At 47.2% G+C, this 22,931-nt stretch overlaps 1 protein-coding gene across 2 annotated transcripts; it reads left to right on the top strand.

The window, feature by feature from the left end:
* Positions 1-1,865: 1,865 nt before the first annotated feature.
* Positions 1,866-11,788, top strand: GLRX (glutaredoxin). 2 transcript variants are annotated; one of them, XM_069592614.1, is made up of 3 exons: positions 1,866-2,566; positions 9,881-10,000; positions 11,588-11,788. In XM_069592614.1, the coding sequence occupies exons 1-2, from the start codon at positions 2,273-2,275 to the stop codon at positions 9,992-9,994; spliced, it is 408 nt and encodes a 135-aa protein (XP_069448715.1). In that variant the 5' UTR covers positions 1,866-2,272; the 3' UTR covers positions 9,995-10,000; positions 11,588-11,788. The 2 variants fall into 2 exon arrangements, with proteins under 2 accessions (XP_069448715.1, XP_069448716.1); XM_069592615.1 differs by having other exon boundaries at positions 2,247-2,566; positions 11,585-11,788.
* Positions 11,789-22,931: the final 11,143 nt, after the last annotated feature.

Raw genomic sequence — 22,931 nt, 5'->3', positions numbered from 1 at the left:
AGACATGAGAGGAGAGTGGGCCTGGGGAAAACACCGGGTGCAAGGCAAGCTGAGGCCCCTCGGGCGGGTAAGCCCTGAGGAGACCCTGGGCTTCAGCGAGGGGCCTGGCCGCAGGAGTCCAGGCGTAGAGAAGGGATTGGAGACAGACGACAAGGACTCTGCCAGGAGCTTATTCCAGAGAGAACGAAGCTGTGGGCTGGGAAGTCCCAAGCCTGACAAGAACCAGTCGCCTCAGCGCTCAGGCCCATAGCACATTCTTTCCAGTGACAGAGACATCACTTAGAGTCCCTCTCTGTGACTCAGAGCCTGGGTTTCTGTTTGGCCACTTAATTTTAGGAATAATGACAGCTGCTTCCAAGAGTCAATTTTCTATCCTTCTCTTAGTCACGCTATGCTTGGGACTCTGACATGACAATCACTGAGTGTATAGCTCTGGCCTGTAGCCCGAGTTTCACTGTAAAACTTCCTGGGGGAAAAGGAGAGTCCACTTTTAGAGGAGGTGGTTGTCCCTGTTTTATTTACCTTACCACACAGAGAGGGGTCAGAACTGGCCCTAAAACAATCGCTCACCCCACTCGGGAGCGTGGGCCCACAGGACACAGCAGCAGGTCCTACAATGTGTCACAACACTCGGGTGAGCGTGAAATAAGTGAGATATTACACCACTCTGACTTGCAAACAGTGACAACAGCTGGCATCCGGTCCCATCACTTCACGGCAAATAGATGGGGAAACAATGGAAACAGTGAGAGACTTTATTTTGGGGGCTCCAAAATCACTGCAGATGGTGACTGCAGCCATGAAATTAAAAGATGCTTACTCCTTGGAAGGAACGTTATGACCAACCTAGATAGCATATTCAAAAGCAGAGACATTACTTTGCCAACAAAGGTCCGTCTAGTCAAGGCTATGGTTTTTCCTGTTGTCATGTATGGATGTGAGAGTTGGACTGTGAAGAAAGCTGAGCGCCAAAGAATTGGTGCTTTTGAACTGTGGTGTTGGAGAAGACTCTTGAGAGTCCCTTGGACTGCAAGGAGATCCAACCAGTCCATCCTGAAGGAAATCGGTCCTGAATATTCATTGGAAGGACTGATATTGAAGCTGAAACTCCAATAGTTTGGCCACTTGATGGAAGAGTTAACCCATTGGAAAAGACACTGATGCTGGGAAAGATTGAAGGCAGGAGGAGAAGGGGCAGAGGATGAGATGGCTGGATGGCATCGCCGACTCAGAGTTTGAGTAAACTCTGGGAGTTGGTGATGGACAGGGAGGCCTGGTGTGCTGCAGTCTATGGGGTCGCAAAGAGTCGGACATGACTGAGTGACTGAACTGAACACCACTCAGACTCACAAACAGTGACAAGAAAGGGATCAAACAGAGAAAAACACCCTCACTGGATCTGCAGTTTGAAATTAGTGTTTGTGCTAGAATTTGCCTCCATGCTAAACTGCTGTTCAAGGGTCACAAACTCAAAAGCTTATGGATGAAGAGGAGGTATCTGGAAGGCGTGAGCCAGCCGGGAGCCAGCTTCTGTCCCCTCCAAAGGACAACCACACCTCAGCCCCAGCTGCTGCCTCTCATGAAGGTGACCTGACTTTTCAGGGAGAGGCTGCAGGGCCAGATTCTTCTGTGCAATCTCCAGATGTTTGAAGGTGGTGGAGTAATTCCATTAAACAATGACAACAAACAGGGCAGGCAAGATGAGACTTAAAGTCACAATCTGAATTTCACTTCTAAATAGATTTCAGTGCATTCTGCTTCTTGAATGATTCTGTGTGTTTTTTTTAGAAACCGTGTCTCTGAGAGACAATAAGTGAAGTGAAAGTGGCTCAGTCCTGTCTGACCCCATGGAGTATACAGTCCATGGAATTCTCCAGGCCAGAATACTAGAGTGGGTAGCCTTTCCCTTCTCCAGGGATCGAACCCAGGTCTCCTGCATTTCGGGCAGATGCTTTACCGGCTGAGCCACAAGGGAAGCCCTGGGGGGCAATAAGAACTGACTCTAAGAGGTGCCTGCCTGCCTGCTCAGGCTCCCTCCCTGGAGCTGGTCTGCACCCTTCAAGCTTCTCCGAAGAGCGAGCTGGCTCTGCTTTCTTCTCCAGAGAGGGCACCCCTGAAAGGGCTGGGGACAATGACACCCCGGGATGTAGTTGTTCATACTCCAAAGCTCTAGCCGGTGCATCGCTCCAAACTGAAATGACTTTCAGGGCTGGCCCTTTAAAAATCGAGCACGCCGCGGGGGCAAACTCCTCCTCCAGGGAGGTTCCTTTAAATGAGAGCCAGCTGGTCGGTCAGCCGCGGCTTTTACTCCAAAGCTCTACCTACAGTGGAGGTGCGTACCCCCCCGGAGGGAGGCGGCATGGCTCAAGCGTTCGTCAACAGCAAGATCCAGCCTGGGAAGGTGGTCGTGTTCATCAAGCCCACCTGCCCCTACTGCAGAAAGACTCAGGAGCTTCTCAGCCAACTGCCCTTCAAACAAGGGCTTTTGGAATTTGTCGATATTACAGCTGCCAGTAACACCAGTGAGATTCAAGATTACTTGGAGCAGCTCACTGGAGCCAGAACGGTGAGCCTGGGGTCTCCTGCTCAAAGGATGGGGGGGTGGGGGGGGCGAGGGAGGAGGGGGGAAGGCTCCCGGATGCCTTTGTCTGTGACGGGTGGCCCGTGCCTTCCTCGGGGACACCGCTAGGGCTTCGTCGCTCTGAGAGGGTGCGGGGGAGGGCGCCCGAGACAAGAGCTGCTTCCTTGAATAGGCAGCGGACCTCGGCCCACGGGACGGGGGTGCGCAGCCGACCCGTGCTGGGCGTCAAGGCGGGCGGGCCGGCGGGCAGCTGTGTCCCGGAATAGCCGCCGCCGAGGAGCGCTCTGCAGTCTTTGTTTTCAGCACTGACGGCCTGAGCTTGCAGGGCTGGGCGGTGGAAGGAGGGGTGGAGGGGCCACGGGTGAGCCCTCTGTGTCTGCTGTTGAGCAAAAACCCAAAGCATTCTTTCCTCCGGGTTCACAGGGCCCAGTGGCATTTGCTCTCCTTCAGTCTTTTCCTCTGGGCTCTCTTTAACCTTAAATTTTCTCCTTCTTCCATATCTTATCTCATTCCTCCCACTGGGAAAAAAAAAACAAAACCAAAAAACCAAAAAACAACCTAATGACTCGTTGTGGCTCCTTGACCTAAATGAGGGGATAGTTCCAGGCCTGTCGAGTTAGGGACATCAGAGGCCAGAGTTCTGGCCGGGCTCTCAGTGGCTTGCTGTGTGATCCTGGCAAGTCACCCCACCTGTGACCCTCAGGGTACCCCTTGGCTGCAACACCAGGCCGGAGGAGACCTCTATGGTCCTTTTTGCTTTGAGTAGACAGCAGGGGTTCCTGACACCCTCTCTCCTCTATGTGAAAGGACTTCCTCTTCCTTAGCGCCCAGGGCTTCCCGTGCGGTCGCCAACCAGCCAGGCCACCAGATCAGCGCAGGTGCCGGGGTTGGAGCGTGGTGCCGAGTCATGTCCCACCAGCTCCCTCTCAGGACACACGTTCTAGGATACAGTGTTTGCAGGCGCACATGTCCTAGCTGAGGTTTAGTTTGGATTTGATGGTGTTTTTTCCTTGGTTCTCAAGAGGAAGCCCACCGCTCCAATCAGAAATCAGCATTCTGGTGCAGAGGGAGGCAAGACTCTACTGCTTCCAGGGACCCCCACTGGGAGCCAAGGACCCTTGGTCTTAGGAAGGTCCTGGAGTAGAGAACACAATGATGAGAGGGCATCTTGTTGCTTGGCTGGACCACCAGCTATTCAGGATGCTTGGGTCCTAAGCACCAAAGGGCAGTGTGGGTACAGCTGTGGCCCCTGATGTGAGGCATCCCTCGGGGAGGGCAGTTTACAGGTGTCGTTGTACATTAGAATCACCTGTGGGGGTGGTTTAGTCTGTAAGTCGTGTCAGACCCTTATGGGTCAGTCCTCTATGACTAGCCTGCCAGGACCTCTGTCCATGGGATTCTCCAGGGGATCTTCCCAACTCAGGAATCAAACCCAGGCCTCCTGCACTGCAGGCTGATTCTTTACCAACTGTGTGTGCTACAAGGGAAGCCAGAATCACCTGGGGAACTTAAAAAAACCTCTCAATGCCTCAGTCAGACCCCATGCCAATTAAATCCCACAGGAGAGGGGCAGACAGGCATCAGTAGTTTTAAAGATCCCTAGGACATGAATTGGAGAAGGCAATGGCACCCCACTCCAGTACTCTTGCCTGGAAAATCCCATGGATGGAGGAGCCTGGTAGGCTGCAGTCCATGTGGTTGCGAAGAGTCAGACACGACTGAGCAACTTCACTTTCACTTTCCACTTTCATGCACTGGAGAAGGAAATGGCAACCCACTCCAATGTTCTTGCCTGGAGAATCCCAGGGATGGGGGGGAGCCTGGTGGGCTGCCATCTATGGGGTCACACAGAGTGGGACACGACTGAAGTGACTTAGCAGGACCTGAATACAAACACGGAGCTGTAAGAGGAGGAAGTGCTGGGGGTGAAATGTAGGCTTGCCATTTGCTATGATTACATCTTAAGTGTTCTCACCACACACACATGCAAATAGTAGCTGTGAGGTCGTGGATATGTAAGTTAACTTGACTGCAGTAATCATTTCACAGTGTATCTGTATATCAAATCCTGACATTGTACACCTTAAACACACACAGGTTTGTCAGTTACACCTCAAAAAATGTGGAAGTCAAAATAGAATGTATCTCCCATCAAAAAACCAAAAAAGTAATTCCAATTTGCAACAAGGTTTGGGAGCCACATCTTTCAACCAGCAGCAGCTATCCTCTAGCAGGAAAAACAAACCTCTTCACACAACCATTCAACTCCCCCCCCCCCCACCCCAATTCACTGTACAGCTAACACTTTCTTCTAATGATCTTTCAAAGTTTGTTTTTGAATTTTTCAAGATACCTTGCACAGGTTCTTGAGTCCTGAATGCATTCCTCCAAGGGGAGAACAAATCCTTTCAGGATATATAACTTCATCCTCCCTAGCGCTGAAGCTTTTCTGTTCAGAGAGACTGGAAACCTTGAGCGCTGTCACTATCTTGCTATGCCTGTGGTGCTGTGCGAAGAGCAGCAGCCCAGTGGGACTTGACTGATTGCAGAAACATAGGACTTCGATCAGGCCACCAAACTGGAGACACTGGTTTTGGTTTTGCTATAGCCACAGCCCCTAGATCAGCACTTTCACTTATTCTTCCCGAAAGTTCTTTCTTTATGTAAATCAAGTTTCCTGACCTCTGTCATTCTCCTTCTCTCTGAAGGATGCCTTTGAACATTCCTCACAAGGCAGAACTTTGGGCAACAAATTTGCTTCATTTTTGCTTGTGTGCAGACATCTTTTCCTCCTTTGCTTTTGAAGGATAATTTTGCTGAATACAACAAATATTTTTAAGCACCTGCTGTACTAGGCTCTTTTCTGAACACTGAACAGAGCAAACAAAAATTCCTGCCTTTGTGGAACTTACATTCTAGTAAATGCCATAAATAAAGTAGTGTGTTGGAAGGTGGTAAGTGATGTGTGGTATGGAGAAGCCAGGTAGGAAAGGGAGGCAAGCAGTAGGCAGCAAGGTACACTTTTAAATGGAGCTGGCAGGGTCTCACTGGTTTTGCAGATCTCTAAAGGGACTGAGGGAGCAAGGCATGCAGAAGTGTAGGCGTAGGACATTCCAGACAGTAGGAACAGCAAATGCTAAGGTCCTGGGGTAGAAGCCTGCCTGGCGAGAAGGCCTGTGTGGGTGGAGCATTGTGAGTTAGGAGCAGGTGTGGTCTGAGATCATGAGGAATAGGTAGGCAGGGCCGTTCATGCCATCACATGGTACACGGACCGGGCATGTGACGGGAGATGAGATGCCGCTTGATTTTGAAAGGGTCACTCCAGTGGCTGTGGGGAAAGAGGCTGCAGGAAGGCCAGGATGAGGACCTAAGCTGGGGACCTTTGGAGGTTATGGCACCAGTTCCGGTGAGAAAGGAACCGTACCAGGGAGCAGCCAAGGAGGTGCTGCAGAGAGCTGGCAATCAGCTGAGGAGCAGCCTCAGCAACACAGGTGGCACTGCTGGTCAAGAACGCGCCTGCCAACGCAGGAGATATAAGAGACGCGGGTTCAAGCCCCGGAGAAGGCAGTGGCAACCCACTCCAGTATTCTTGCCGGGAGAATCCCATAGACAGAGGAGCCTGGCAGGCTACAGTCCACGGGGTCGCACAGAGTCGGAGACGACTGAAGCGACTTGGTACAGAGAACAGAAGAGGCCACCCCAGCTGAGGCTAGAGAAAGCTGGAGAAGGAAGGCCACAGAACTCTCAAGCTGGCTTTTCTGGTGGCAGTTCCCTACTTCTTTAATATAACAGACTCAAGTTCCTCCGAAGAGGGGGGTGAGCTGGGAGGGGAGGCACAGAGCACGAGCCTTCTCTTCCTTCTCGCATGCATCAGCAGCTTCCTGTTGGGCCACCACAGTCTCCCACACCATCCGGTGGGGCCTGCAAGTTCAGCTTCCTCTGAGGGAGCTGATAACTGAAGGGCTTTCAGTTCAGTTCAGTCACTCTGTCGTGTCGAACTCTTTGTGACCCTATGAACTGCAGCACACCATGCCTCTCTGTCCCTCACCAACTCCCGGAGTTTACCCAAACTCATGTCCATTGAGTCGGTGATAGCATACAACCATCCCATCCTCTATTGTCCCCTTCTCCTCTTGCCTTCAATCTTTCCCAGCATCAGGGTCTTTTCAAATGAATCAGTTCTTCGCATCAGGTGGCCAAAGTATTGGAGTTTTAGCTTCAACATCAGTCTTTCCAATGAATATTCAGGACTGATTTCCTTTAGGATGGGCTGGTTGTATCTCCTTGCAATCTAAGGGATTCTCAAGAGTCTTCTCCAACGCCACACTTCAAAAGCACCAATTCTTCGGCGCTCAGCTTTCTTCACAGTCCAACTCTCACATCTATACATGACCACTGGAAAAACCACAGCCTTGACTAGACGGACCTTTGTTGGACCTTTGATGGGCTTTCCCATGGTCTCCACTGTTCCCTAGCCCAGAGGAGGGGGTGTTAGGGCAATGGGGCCTTCCAGCTCTCAGCTCTCACAAGCAGCTTGTGTGCCAGATGGCATGCACAGAATTCCGCCCTGGGGACAGCCCAGATGATCTGATCTGATCGTGTTTCAGGGCCTGCCTTTCGGGGGCTGGGGGCTGCCTTAGAGCTATGGGTTTCCAAAGCCTCTGTTAGCTACCCCAGGAGGAAGGAACTGCCCTCAGCATCAACCTGTGGTTGCAAATATGCTCCTTGAGAGTCACCTGGGAACTTGTCAGAATGCACATTCTTGAGCCCCTGCCCGGATTTCCTGTATCATAAATGTGGGGTGGGGAGGAGTAAGAAATCTGGGTTTTAACAAGCCCACCACAGTTCTGATGCGTGGTTCAGGTCTGAGAACTGCTGTCTAAGGAGAGGACTCCTTCCTTCTCAGGGGCTTCTCTCCAACTAATGTAATCCAGACCCCCTGGTCTGGATGGGGCAAGCAACAGGAGGAGTGACAATCACTCAGTTCTTTTCGAGAGTAACCCAAGTTCAAGAATGAACACATCCCTTCCATGGGGCTTCCCTGGCAGTCCAGTGGTTGGGACTTTTCCTTTCAATGCAGGGGGTGTGGATTTGATGCCTGGTGGGGGACCTAAGATTCCATGTGCCTCCTGTCCAAGAAATCAAAACATAAGACAGAAGCGATGTTGTAACAAATTCAAAAAAGACTTTAAAGATGGTTCACATCAAAAAGAAAAAATAAAAACTAAATGAAAGCTTCTTTATTTGAAGCTCAGATGAGTTTTACTCCCTTAGGCAATGCTTTCCACAGAAGGAGCCCTGTGTTATAATTATTTGAATTTCATTAGGATTCTTTACCATTGCAACTGACCACAGCCAGCTGTTCCTGGGGGGACAGAAGCCAAATGGCCCCCAATAATCTGAGAGGTGCTTTATTTTCTCTAAAATAATGGCCAGGATCCAGGGGGGACACTTTAGGTTTCTGAGCTCATCTTTCTGCAAATTCTTTCAGCTGGTTAAGATTTTAAAAAAGAAAAGCGGCCTTGATGTCACTTCCATGTGCAAAGCTCCCACACAGGCGTGCGGGGCAGGCGGCCCCGTGAGTGGCTGAGGAGGGCACCGCCAGGCTTCCTCACTGGAACACCATCCTGTGCGCTCCTCCTGCTCAGGACACAGGACGCAGCCAAGGCAGTGTAGTGCAGGATTCTTTCAACTTAATTTGTAAAGCCTACTTCCGCCCAGATCCCCGTCTTAACAGAAATATGGTAGGACTTATCTGAAATACTTCAGCCCTTTTTCTCAACTCTCTTCCTTAAAAAAAAAAAATTCATCTGAACCTGCACCCCAATGTTCATAGCAGCATTATTTACAATTTCCAAGATGCGGAAGTCACCTGAGTGTGTCCATGAACAGATGAATGGATAAAGAAGACAGGGTGTGTGTAGACACAGTGGGATACTAGTCACGACAAAGAACGAAAGTCTGCCCTTTGCAACAGTGTGGATGGACTCAGAGGGCATTCTGCTGAGTGAAACAAGTCAGAAAGACAGGACTGCATGATATCACTTATATGTGGAATCTAATACAACCACCACAAACTAGTGAATATAACAAGAAAGAAACTTACAAATACAGTGAACAAACCAGTGGTTACTAGTGAGGAGAGAGGAGAGGCAATGCATGGGTAGGAGGTTAAGAGGTCGAATCTATTATGTAAAAGTAAGCTACAGGGATACATTCTACCATATAGAGAGTATAACCAATATTTTATAATTGGAATATAATCTATAAAAATTGTGAATCTCCATATTGTACACCTGAAACTTATACTGGGACGTCAACTATACCTCCATAAAGACATGCATCTGAGTAACTGTGCCTTCAGAGGAAAAGCAAAAGCTCTGAAAATATTCTTAACCTCTCCTGCCCCTTCTATTATATCCCTAGTGTTCTGGGAGAGGACCCGGTAGTTCCTGACCCCTCGGGGAGCCTGTGCTGGGCTTGCTTCTTCACTGCCAGTCAGCCTTTCTGCAACACCCTTGGCCTGGAACTTGTCTGAGCCACTGTGAAAGGACTTTCTCCTCCAAGAGTCCCCTGGAATCCTGGAATGCACCTTACCTAGCAGCAGGGAGGGAGCCTGAGTTTGACTCGAGATGAATGTGCTCAGCAGAAAGAGCTGACTGTGTCAGTCTGACCGGCCCTGGAAGACCCACCCATGCCAGCCCCGAAACCAAAGCAGATGCATGTCTTTGTTCCCAGAGCTGTGGCACTTCATCCTATGATGGGCCAGGCATTTCAAAGAAGGTGATTCTGACATCATCATCCCTTCCCTAGCTGAGGGCAGGGCTCACAAGAGAGAGACGACTCTCATAAACTGAGTCTAAAACTCAGGGACAGAACTGATGGAAATACTTGTCCAGCTGCACTTAAAAACAAACTCCTTCCTGGCTGCCATGGTTCAGTTTAAGGGCTCATGTGTGGTCCCAGCTGCAGAGAAACCAAAATTCAATCAGGGTGGTCTGGCTGCAGCCAACCAAAACCCATTCCTGGAAAGGTGTTCCTGCAGATTGAAATTTTTAAATCATTTTGACAAGTTAGACAATCTCACACAGAACATTCCATGTGAAAAGCATCTTAGTTTAAAAGCATTCTTGAGTGAATTATGTTATGCTTCTCACAAAGTTCTGACTTGAACGAGTATACATGAGGACGTTGTAAAGTGATCTGAAAAGCTTCAGACCACGCGGAATATTCAGAGAATGATAAAAGCGTCTAACCTAATGAAGTTCCCTAAATGTCCTGGCTTGTTTGCTTTCTTAGGTACCTCGAGTCTTCATCGGTCAAGAGTGCATAGGTGGATGCACTGATCTAGTAAATATGCACGAGAGAGGGGAACTGTTGACACGGCTAAAGCAAATTGGAGCCCTGCAATAATTACAGGTGAGTGACAGGTGGGACTCTGGGCCAGGAACACTGACAGATGGTGGAACTCTACTGTTGTGTTTTATTACAATTGAGCAAGGCACCCACGATAGGCAAAGGGTGATTTGGGGAACTGTGATGTCATGTATGAGTTTCCCTTTTACAAAGTGCATGAATAGGAGGAAAGCTTTTCCCCCAACCTTCATTTAACAAATATTTATTTAGCACTTACTATGGGCCAGACACTGTATGAGACATTGGAAATATAGAGATGAACAAAAGGATAATATGGAACTTATATTCTAGAGAGAGAGACTGATCAAACACAAGTTAAATAATGCCTGAAACAAGTGAATAATCTGATAGAACATGGCAGAGGGGTAGGGAGCAAACTGAGCTAATGTGGTGAGGAAAGGCCTTTTTCAGAGGGGCTGGCTAAGCCCAGACCTGATTGACAAGAAGGAGACAACAATATAATGATGAAGCAGAAGAGCTTTTTCAGGCAGAAGGAATAGAAAGTAGGTAGGAAGGTCCTGAGGGGACAAGTATGGAATATTCAAGGAACCAACAGCAAGCAAGAGCAGGCTGTGTGAAGGGCAGTGAGAAGGGAAGGTATTAATAGCAGCAAATGTGGGCAGTGGCCAGAGGTCATAGGCCATTGGAAGCAGCCTGAAATCTCCTAAATGCAATGTGAAAACAAGGTAATTTTTGCTGTACCTGTGTTCACCCTGCGAAGCCAACTCAATTCAATTGGCTTCCCATATGACAAGCCAAAGTTTCCTAAAGTTGTAACCTGAAGGAGATCTTTGACTGAATGGAAAACCACAGGGTCAAGGATCCTTCAGAAAGGAATCAAGATCCCTTTGGGATCTGATGGGTTCCCCTCCCTGCAGCTCTTGTTGGAGCAAGACGGCTTCGAACCAGGCCAATTCCACTGACTCATCCGTGGAAAGACTGTTTTTATTTTAAGCCAAAGGAGAAACGTAGGGTGTTCAAATTAAAATGTTCTTTGAAGGGTATTTATTGCCCACTAATTAATAATTAACCCCTGAGCAATGAGTACACAGAGTTTGCAGGGATTACTCAGAAAAGCCACAGGAGTGAAAACACAAGGCCTGAAAAGCATAACCGATCCCTTTCAAAGCAAACAGTTTTACAAATCTTGAATTACAGTTCTACAGCTTTATCCCAGCAAGTAAACAGACCGCGTCTGTCTGGGTTAGCTTCCTGGCCTCACCCCATGTGGTGCCAAATGTTTCCTATTCGATACACTTTTTTTTTTTTTTTAACAATTCAGGCTTAGATTGAGAATGAAAGAAAACTTGTGCCTTTCCAGGGAAAGTGGGAAATACCATCCCCCCAGTGACCTCTAGGCTGGGGTGGGTATTAGAGTCCCCCATATTCGCCAGATCTCTTTAGCTGCATTGTCCCTCAGCATATTATGCTCTTAGTATTCCACTGGCAACTTGCATTTCAAGACCATCTGTAACTGATTGTGTTTAAATGGCAAGAGTCAGTGCTCTGATAATGAAAGAGAACTGCTCTAAGAAGATCCAATTCTTTGTGTGTGGTTTTTTTTTTTTTTTTTTTTTTTTCCCCTAGCAGAGCAGACCCAGGCTGATATCCCCCTTGGGGACAGGATGGCATTGCAGATAATGACAGCAGTTCCTGGAGGATGGACCTGGGGTGACTGTACCCAGTTACAGCAACTGTTTACTGAAATATGTTAACCTCAATAAAAGGGGAAGGGAAGTCAACAGCTTCTTTTGACTCAGTATTAAAAATGGACCAACTTGCCCAAAATAACAGGTCTGATGGATGTCTTGGGTTTCTTGGGGATTGGCCCTTTGGGTTCCCAGGGACCATGACAAGATATGCTTAGGATTCACTCACTGACCCCAAAGATGGTCCTTCTCTTTGGCACATGTTCTTACCAAAGGTCTCCTCGAGCTGGGATGCCTCTACCTCCAACACCTATGTTTCTCAACCAAGTGTATCTCAGGCCCCCAAGCACGAAGCTAGAGTTGGTTTTCTGCTACTGCCTGAAAATTATTTTGTTGAGTTTGACTTCCTAAAATTTGCATTATGAAATCAACAGGCATTTTGAATGTGCTTTTTCAGAAGGTGTTTTCCCAGGCCACCATCTCCAACCCACCCCACCCCTTTCTGCTTTGAGAGTCACTGCTATGAACCACTGCCCTGAACCCTGACAACTCACAGATCTCACAGGAAATGTTCGACAGTTCTGTCTGTTCTGTCTCTCAATCCGAGAGAAACAACGTGAAAAGTTAAGCATGGTTGGTCTTCACTTGGTGCTCCAGGGATCAGAGGTCTAACTGTAGGTGTGGTGATCATACGGCAACACTGTTGTCCAGGGAATCCTGAACAAGCATATATTGTTTAGATGACACACAGAAGGAAAACATAAACATTTAAATGTTACGTAGAAAACCTGTATCCCCCTCCCCAAAAAATGTGTCTGTGAAAACAGCCAAGTTTGGGAAACACTGTTCTAGATGATTATCTCTCTCCCCTCTTCCCCCCTCACTCTATGACAACTTAAGAATTCCTTATTGTGAAGGAGTCTAGAATTGCAAGAGTAAGTTAATTTCTTTCTGCAGACGCAAGTATGAATGGTTAATTTCTTCTCTATTAAAGAAGTACCCATGGATCATAAAGTGATTTTTGCCCAATTCTGCATTCTCAAGACTTTAAGGAGTGTCATCAATGCAAAATAAACCAATTTCAGGTGTTTTTCTCCACGTCCGTCCCTCCTGCCATTATAAATAAAGGCACATGCTATTGTCTTTCACTGAGTATACACTGTTGGTGTGATTTTGTAAATTTCATAATTTGCATATGTTTACACAGCCTATTGAATAATGTTTAAGATTCAATAATAGTCTTTTTCATACCACATTCCATTTTCCCATTCCTCTCCTAATACTCTTGCACCCTGGGCTTCCTCTCCCTTCCCTTAGGGACTCTAACCTTCCTCCCTTCAACCAGATGGCTGTGGATGATCCGCAGGTCACACACCACACTGTGAACACACCCCCTGAGGCTGTGCAGTGTGCAAAGAGCAGTGTGCAAACTTGGTCCCCAACTACTTGCGTGCTCTTCCTTTCCCATCTCTGCACCCTGCTCATCATGGTCCTCCCGAGATACCCTTCTTTCTCCTTTGTTCGTCTTTCAAACCCTGCCTTCAAGGCTCGATTTACAGGCTCTCCCCTCTAGACCTACCCTCTCACCTCACTGCCTCTTGACAAAAAATACAAGTCACTGCTCCCTCTTCTGCAATCCTAACGGGCCCTGCACATGTTGCACCCCTCATCAGGCTACACTGTAATCATCTCTATTGGCCTCTGGCCAGATTCAGAAATACTCAAAGGCAAGAGCCTCCACGTAAACAGAGGGTCTATTTTATCAAAGCTATACACGTATGTGGTTTAAAATGTCAACACTAAGACACTACTCCACCCCTCCCAAATCCCAGTCCTGCATACACATTTTTCATTTTCATTGGTATTTAAGCTATTTAGAAATATCATAAAATGTATTAGATAAGGATATATACAATGTATGTGTGTGTGTGCATAGTCATATCTGACTCTTTGTGACCCCACATACTGTCACCCACCAGGCTCCTCTGTCCATGGGATTTTCCAGGCAAAAGTACTGGAGTGGGTTGCCATTTCCTCCTCCAGGGCGTCTTCCAGAGCCAGGCATCAAACTCAAATCTCCTATGTCTTCAGCATTGGCAGGCGGATTCTTTACTGCTGCACCACCTGGAAAGTGCTATTTAAATGAACACCCATGTGTCTGCCTCCTAAGTTAAGAAACAGAGCATCTATATCACAGCGTCCTTCCAAGGTACTGATAAATTACCTTACAAGACCCATGTGCCCCTTCCCAAAGTAGCCCCTTCCTCCCTTCACTGAGATGACCTAAACTTATTTGGCTGCCCTGGGTCTTAGTTGTGGCAAGAGGCATCTTCTTCCTGGTTTATCTTCTTTATCCACAACTAGGAGTCTCTGGTTGTGGCTTTCCATCTCAGTAGCTCCATGGCATGCGGCCTCTTAGTTCCCTGACCAGGGATCGAACACACGTCTCCTGCATTGCAAGGCAGATTCTCAACCACTGGACCATCAGGGAAGTCCCCTCTGGTTTCATTTTTGCTGTAGTCATTCTAAGCAGGAGACAGATGGGCCCCAGACTAGGCATTTACAACTGGCTTCCTGCTGACACGTCTAGGGGGTGAGAAAAAGATGGGCTTCAGGCTGGACCCTTATAACTAGCCTCCAATCTGCACCTCTTGAGACAGGAGACAGGTGGGCTCCAGGTTAGATGTTTACACCCAGCTTTCTGTTTGTACTTTGAGACAGAAATAACAGAAACAGGGTAAATAGCAAGCTTTGGCTCCTGAGGACGCTTAAAGGTAACCGTGATGGCAGGAATAGAGAGGGGCTAAACTCTGAGTAAAAGATCAAGAGGTCATATTTTTCCCATCCTTGGGGCAAGAGAGACAATGCCCACGCATAGAAAGGATCTTTGGGGGATCAAAAAGGAGGGGGTACCACCCAGAAGAGGCAATGTCAAGGCCTCCCACAGGCCTCTGGGCTGGGATCCATCTTGGAAAAAAACTGCACACGCATGTGGGGGAGGGTTCTAGAGCAGGCTAAGCCTGGAAAAAGAAACCAGGCAACGGGCCAAAAGTAAACAAAGACCCCGAAGAACTGTCCCATATGAATGATTTACCTGCCTCTTTACTGTGCTGCTCCTCACTGGGAAGACGCTCACACCTCTTCTCTCCAGGTTTGTGTCTTTGTCTTTCTTCTGTCTAAACAAACTGTTTCTCTGTGTGCTCTCCCACTTGCTGGACTATGACTCTAATAACAAACTCTGGACCTTTTTTTACAGTTTTTGCCTCCTTGAGAAATGCGAGCAAGGGGCAAGGGAATTCTGCTTCTAGCCCCTAGCCCCTGGTGGACTGACTAGCAGGTAGGGTTCCTGGTTTTCATCTAGGTTCGGTTCAGTTCAGTTTAGTCGCTCAGTCGTGTCTGACTCTTTGCAACCCCATGAATCGCAGCACAGGAGGCCTCCCTGTCTATCACCAACTCCTGGAGGTCACTCAAACTCACGTCCATCGAGTAGATGATGCCATCCAGCCATCTCATTCTGGGTCGTCCCCTCCTCCTCCTGTCCCCAATCCCTCCCAGCATCAGGGTCTTTTCCAATGAGTCAACTCTTCGCATGAGGTAGCCAAAGTATTGGAGTTTCAGCTTTAGCATCATTCCTTCCAAAGAAATCCCAGGGCTGATCTCCTTGCAGTCCAAGGGACTCTCAAGAGTCTTCTCCAACACCACAGTTCAAAAGCATCAATTCTTCAGTGCTCCGCTTTCTTCACAGTCCAACTTTCACATCCATACATGACCACAGGAAAAACTATAGCCTTGACTAGACGGACCTTTGTTGGCAAAGAAATGTCTCTGCTTTTGAATATGCCATCTAGGTTGGTCATAACTTTCCTTCCAGGGAGTAAGCGTCTTTTAATTTCATGGCTGCAATCACCATCTGCAGTGATTTTGGAGCCCAAAAAATAAAGTCTGACACTGTTTCCACTGTTTCCCCATCTATTTGCCGTGAAGTGATGGGACCATATGCCATGATCTTCGTTTTCTGAATGTTGAGCTTTAAGCCAACTTTTCACTCTCCTCTTTCACTTTCATCAGGAGGTTTTGTAGTTCCTCTTCACTTTCTGCCATAAGGGTGGTGTCATCTGCATATCTGAGGTTATTGATATTTCTCCCGGCAATGTTGATTCCAGCTTGTGCTTCTTCCAGCCCAGCGTTTCTCATGATGTACTCTGCATATAAGTTAAATAAGCAGGGTGACAATAAACAGCCTTGACATACTCCTTTTCCTATTTGGAACCAGTCTGTTGTTCCATGTCCAGTTCTAACTGTTGCTTCCTGACCTGCATACAGGTTTCTCAAGAGGCAGGTGAGGTCATCTAGGTTACCTCGGTTCAATTTCTGGGCAGGGAACTAAGATCTCACTTCAAGCTACCGCTCACTGCTGCTTCTCTGAGAGCAATTCCGATGTATTATGGTTGTACTCTGCAGGATATCATCCCTCAGCAACACATTTAAGTGTTGAAAAGCGGTTAACAAACACCAACCTAGCTGGGTAAGGAAAGGGATATCAGATGAAGGGCCCCAGGAGAAGATAAGCTGAACAGAGGCTCTGAGTCATAGGCTGGCTTCTGTTTCCTGGGAGCTTGCCAGAGGGGTGGTCCCAAATGAGTCCTTGGAAACCCCAGGCACCCCATGGTCGGGGATTATGTACAGGTACTGGGCACCCCCCAGAAATCTGTCATGGAAATGGCGGTTCTGCACCTTTGCATCCACGTCCCACCTCCAGCTTCCAGGAGCAGGCCCAAGCATACCACGTCCACGTGTGTGTGGCAAGCCCACACCCCTCCCACCAGCCAAGGGTGTGGCCTGGAGAACAGAAATGTCAGCACAAGACAAATTTCAGATAGGCATGTACTCAGGCTCATTTAAGCACTCTGTCCTCAAGTTAAAAAAAGAAAAAAAAAAGACAACAGCAGAAGCTCTCAACATGGGGACTTTCGGTGCTCCAGTCCGGACTGGTTGCCATCCAAGTCTGAACACCGCTCTCCTCCTAGGATCTCCCTTCACTGTCATCCTGAGATTCCACTGCTCTCCACCCAGAGCTGGATCTCCTGTTTCCTGCACCCCACAGATATCTGTCACAGCTAAACTGCTGTAACAAAATATCACGTTCCAACAGAAGCTTATTTTCTCTCCTAACAGTTCAGAGGCAGGCAGGTGGCCTTGCCCTGTGAAGTCAGGATCAACCTGGGATGCACACAGCACTTTTCTCACATCCCATTATCCAGAACTTAGTCTCCGGCCCCACTTAGCTGTGGGTGACACGAGGCAACGGTGTCCCTGCTGGGAAGCCCCTTGCCCAGCTAAAACTCAGGGAGGTCTACACTCCGACAAAGTTAGGAGTTTAAGATGAACAGATACACTCTACTATGCATAGCATACATAAACAACAAGGAACTACTGTATAGCAGAAGAAAGTGTATGCAATATCTTATAATATCAGCAGGAGGAAAGGACAAACCTTTTTTCTTTAAGCCCAGAGGTGATGACTGCACAACAAAACAACTCATCTTGTTCAAGGATATGTTTTCTCTTAAACTCTGTACCAATGATTACATGGCAACAAGGTATTCTGCTTGAGTGCAATTGTGTGGTAGTTTGAGCATTCTTTGCCATTGCCTTTCTTTGGGATTGGAATGAAAACTGACCTTTTCCAGTCATGTGGCCACTGCTGAGTTTTCCAAATTTGCTGGCATATTAAGTGCAGCACTTTCACAGCATCACCTTCCAGGATTTGAAATAGCTCAACTGGAATTACATCACCTCCACTAGCTTTGTAGTGATGCTTTCTAAGGCCCACTTGACTTCACATTCCAGGATGTCTGGCTCTAGGTGAGTGATCACACCATCGTGATTATCTTGGTTGTGAAGATCAAATTCTCCAAGCCAGGCTTCAGCAATACGTGAACCATGAACTTCCAGATGTTCAAGCTGGTTTTAGAAAAGGCAGAGGAACCAGAGATCAAATTGCCAACATCTGCTGGATCATCGAAAAAGCAAGAGAGCTCCAGAAAAACATCTATTTCTGCCTTATTGACTATGCCAAAGCCTTTGACTGTGTGGATCACAATAAAATGTGGAAAATTCTGAAAGAGATGGGAATACCAGACCACATGATCTGTCTCTTGAGAAAACTATATGCAGGTCAGGAAGCAACAGTTAGAACAGGACATGGAACAACAGACTGGTTCCAAATAGGAAAAGGAGTATGTCAAGGCTGTTTATTGTCACCCTGCTTATTTAACTTATATGCAGAGTACATCATGAGAAACGCTGGGCTGGAAGAAGCACAAGCTGGAATCAACATTGCCGGGAGAAATATCAATAACCTCAGACATGCAGATGACACCACCCTTATGGCAGAAAGTGAAGAGGAACTACAAAACCTCCTGATGAAAGTGAAAGAGGAGAGTGAAAAGTTGGCTTAAAGCTCAACATTCAGAAAACGAAGATCATGGCATATGGTCCCATCACTTCACGGCAAATAGATGGGGAAACAGTGGAAACAGTGTCAGACTTTATTTTTTGGGCTCCAAAATCACTGCAGATGGTGATTGCAGCCATGAAATTAAAAGACGCTTACTCCCTGGAAGGAAAGTTATGACCAACCTAGATGGCATATTCAAAAGCAGAGACATTTCTTTGCCAACAAAGGTCCGTCTAGTCAAGGCTATGGTTTTTCCAGTAGTCATGTATGGATGTGAAAGTTGGACTGTGAAGAAAGCTGAGCACTGAAGAATTGATGCTTTTGAACTGTGGTATTGGAGAAGACTCTTGAGAGTCCCTTGGACTGCAAGGAGATCCAACCAGTCCATTCTGAAGGAGATCAGCCCTCGGTGTTCATTGGAAGGACTGATGCTAAAGCTGAAACTCCAGTACTTTGGCCACCTCATGCGAAGAGTTGACTCATTGGAAAATACTCTGATGCTGGGAGGGATTGGGTGCAGGAGGAGGAGGGGACGACCCAGGATGAGATGGCTGGATGGCATCACCGACTCCCACGGACATGAGTTTGGGTAAACTCCAGGAGTTGGTGATAGACAAGGAGGCCTGGCGTGCTGCAGTTCATGGGATCGCAAAGAGTTGGACACGACTGAGTGACTGAACTGAACTGAACTGATTCTGCTTAAGGACAAGTTTCTCCTTCTTGAGAACCTTCTGACTAATCCTGTCATCTTAAAATACATATTATGGGAGTGGGTCTGGTAAGACCTTTACAACCTTAAGACATTCTTTTGATTTAGTGTAATAACCAACTGAAAAAGTATATAACTCCCTTTCTAAGACTAGCAGTGGGGGGCACTCTCCATCCCCGTTCTGATGTCTATGTCAGAACCTTTCTCTGTCCCTTTTTCACTTTAATAAAACTCTGCTACACAAAAGCTCTTGAGTGATCAAGCCTGGTTTCTGGTCCCAAAGCTAAAGCTTCTTTGGAGATCACGAATCCAACATTGTTTACCATAAGCTATCAATACTCTTTTTCATTTTGGAGCCTTCTTTGGTCTTAAGAAAGAGAGGATGGGAACTTTTTGAAACCTTGCTTGTCTGAAAGTGTTTTTATTTGACTGATATTCCCCGGTGGCTCAGATGATAAAGAATCTGCCTACAATGTAGCAGGAAAAAAAGGAAAGTGAAGTTGCTCAGTCATGTCTGACTCTTTCGTGACCCCATGGACTGTAGCCTACCAAGTTCCTCTGTCCATGGGATTTTCCAGGCAAGAGTTCTGGAGTGGGTTGCCATTTCCTTCTCCAGGGGATCTTCCTGACCCAGGGATCAAACCCAGGTCTCCCACATTGTAGGCAGATGCTTTACTGTCTGAGCCACCAGGGAAGCTCCAGTATGACCCGGGTTCAATCCCTGGATCGGGAAGATCCACTGGAGAAGGAAAAGGCAACTCACTCCAGTGTTCTTGCCTGGAGAATTCCATGGACAGAGGAGTCTGGTGGGCTACAGTTCAAGAGGTTGCAAAGAGTCGGACACGACGGCAGCTAACACTTTCATGGGTAGTTCACCTGATGGAGCTTCTAGTTGGAAGTCTTCTCCTTGCGGAAGTCTAAAGGCACTGCTTATGGCCTTCTACTTTCAGCGCTGCTGTTAAGAAGTCTGAAGCCATCCTGATTCTTGATCCTTTGTGGTTAACCTGTTTGGTTCCCTTGTTTAACATTCTGCTGCTGCTGCTGCTGCTGCTGCTGCTAAGTCACTTCAGTCATGTCCAACTCTGTGCGACCCCATAGACGGCAGCCCACCAGGCTCCCCCGTCCCTGCGATTCTCCAGGCAAGAACACTGGAGTGGGTTGCCCTTTCCTTCTCTAATGCGTGAAAGTGAAAGTGAAAGGGAAGTCGCTCAGACGTGTCTGACCCTTAGAATAGACTGCAGCCTACCAGGCTCCTCTGTCCATGGGATTTTCCAGGCTAGAGTACTGGAGTGGGGTGCCACTGCCTTCTCTGTTTAACGTTCTGGAAACTTGCAAAATCTTCCCTTTGAAATATCACAGCAATATGTCTTTGAGGGTCTCTTTTCATACATTTTAGGGGCTACTTAGAGGTTTGAAGGGCCTTTGGAACTATTATTGAGCTATTTTATGGATGTTTTCCTTCCCTCCATTTTCTCTGTGTCCTTTCTGGAACTCCTAGGAATCAGATACTGGCTTTCCTAGACTTGTCCTCTAATTTCCACTATATTTTCTCTCCTATTTTCTACTTTTTTGTTTTGAAGGACTTATTCATTTTTATCTCCTTATTTCCCTATCAAATTTTTCATTTCTGATAATGTTTTTAACTTTCAATAGCTCTTCAATACTGCCTGAGTGTTCCTTTTTTTCCTTCTAGAATTATTTTCGCTTTGTAAATGCCCAGTACTTGTTGAGTTTATTGAGACTTCTAAAAATACTTTCACTGAATTTTTTTCCCAACTGTGATTTTTTTCCTTATTTCATAAAACAAGAATTTTTCCTTGTTCTCAGCTGTTTCCTCTGTTTTTCTTATTCTTGTTCTCTGGATGCAGTCTTTTCTCTCGCATAGAATATTAATTCTAGTTAGGGCCTTTTAAATAGTGGTCTTCCAATTCCAGCATTTTCTATGAGTTCCTATGTTCTGTTTCTGCTGAAACTGGAAGACCTTCCAATGTTCTGCACTAAACATTTGTGACCGAGCTGTGTGTAAATACTTAAGTATGAGGCCCAAACCAGGTTGGCAGATTTGTTGCAGGAATTGGCCTTGTCAATTGGTAGGCTTCACCACAGAGCCTTTTAAATGTCATCTTCTCAGCAAGACCTCCCCATCACCCCATTTAAAATTTCACTTGGAATGCTCTCTCCCACTTGTTTTTTTTCTATAGCATTTATTACTAACATGTCATATAATTTGGTTATTTTATTTACTATCTGTCTTTACTGCTAACCTGCAAGCCCCTTATTCGCTGCTGTATCTATAGCACTTAAAGACTGTGCATGTGGCAGGCACTTGATAAGTCTCTGTTAGGTGGCTGAATGAATGAATGAGTGAATGAATGATGAGATGCAGGTCACCCAGCTGTCAGCTCCTGGGCGTTTCTCTTTTCAGCTGTTCAGTCTCTCAGTTTCTCAGCTGGGGGGTGGGGCTTGCCACCAGGTTCCCACTGCCAAGCAGGGAAAAGGGATTTGGCAGCCCCCAATCAGTGTGCAGACTCTCACGTAACTGTCTATTTTCTGTCTGTTCCTTGCTGAGTAATTCTGAGTGATTTGCAGGAAAAGAAAGAACTATCACCCCAAAAGCATCAAGAAGTTGGCACAAGGGGTTGGCAGAGGAAAACAAGAGTATCCAGCCAAAACACCTACAGCCAAGGCTCTGTAACTTTAGTTTCCTTTGAAAATCAAGTGATTCAATCTCCTACACGTGTCTCACTTTAATAACTGCCTTCAGTCTGCCCCTTCCAGCCTGGCTCTTGGACTGGGACGCCCAACAGCCATTCTTCCCAATTCAGGGTTGTCCAAAGACAGTCCTGATGGAGAAACAACAGCCAGGGGGAATCAGTGTGGCCCAGCTCACACTATTTATATCCCCAGTGGGTATGACTAGGCCATCATCATGACATTTGGTTGTAAGAGAAAGCCACACTCCCTAATTCACTGTACCGGAACAATTTTACCTGGGTCCTGGGAAATATTTTAACGACTTGGCACTCCTGAGTTATTTTAATTCAAATCTTTTTGTTACATTAATAGTGATTTTTTTCTTATTAAGTACATTGGACATTTGAAGGGGCAGAATTTAATCTTACTAATTTGTGGAAGAGAATTCTGGCCTGGTCCCTTTAAGCATAGGTGATATTTAAACGCGGGTCTATATTTACACACCATTTGTAGTTCCTGTCCCCAGGTGACCTGTCTGGCCAGCTGTGCAGAGCTGAAGAGGGGCAGCAGGCTGAAGGGGGAAAGGAGAGCCAGTGAAAGCAGAACTCTGTGTGCTCCCTCTGGGGCCTCACCTGCTGCACCTGGGGTCTTATTCCTTGTGGCCCTTCCTGCTCCTTTGGGGTCTTCCTTCCCACCCACTGGGCTGGAGCCTCTGGACCCTGCAGCTGAGTTATCTCAGGAGACAGCGGAGTAGCTGCTTCTGACTTTTCTCTCGTGTGCCTGTGAAACTTGGAATAGCCGGTGCAAAAACTACAAGTTGTCTTTAAGGTGGGATGGTGTGGATTCTGCACTGCCTTTTCTGATGACTCTTCCAAAGCATCCCGAGGGCTGAGGTGTGATGATCTTGACTCCAATCTGCCCTGGGTTCTAATCCTGGTTAGACCATGGGGACCCAAGGACCCACTCTAGGTAGGAATGGAGGACCGACAACTCCGGGGAAGACCAAACTCGAGAGCTCAGCTGACCAGACTGGAGGCTGCCCCCCGACATCTAGAACAAACCCCCGTGTGTGGAAAGAGTGGGTGTAAAGCTAACTCTGAGTGCCCTTAGCTCACTGCCTTGAAGAGCCCAGTCACAAACACAGTCGCTGAATGGACTGCACCAGAGGGGCAGGTGAGGAAAGGATGGGTCTCAGGCTGCCTCCGGAAAGAGGAGAACGTGGGTGGTCCCAGACAGATAACCCCCGGGTTAACCAGCGAGAGCCCCGCTTCTCCTCTTCATCCAGGAAGCCTGAGGCAGGCAGCAATGTGCAATGTGGTTTCAGGCCACTGGTTTTTTTTTTTAATAGTCTGATTCTATTCCTTTGTGACATGCATATATACATTCTTTTTCATATTCTTTTCCATTCTTGTTTTTCACAGG

The sequence above is a fragment of the Ovis canadensis genome, chromosome 5, assembly GCF_042477335.2.
Source record: "Ovis canadensis isolate MfBH-ARS-UI-01 breed Bighorn chromosome 5, ARS-UI_OviCan_v2, whole genome shotgun sequence".
NCBI classification, from domain to species: domain Eukaryota; kingdom Metazoa; phylum Chordata; class Mammalia; order Artiodactyla; family Bovidae; genus Ovis; species Ovis canadensis.
Note: the sequence above shows the minus strand (reverse complement) of the source record. Positions and strands in the feature narration are given on the sequence as shown.

What these genes read in the sequence shown, in the direction of transcription:
- GLRX (XM_069592614.1), top strand. Translation starts at nt 2,273, where the DNA reads ATGAGAGCCAGCTGGTCGGTCAGCCGCGGCTTTTACTCCAAAGCTCTA. An exon ending in AGCTCACTGGAGCCAGAACG is followed by an intron (nt 2,567 to 9,880) that starts GTGAGCCTGGGG and finishes TTGCTTTCTTAG; the next exon opens with GTACCTCGAGTCTTCATCGG.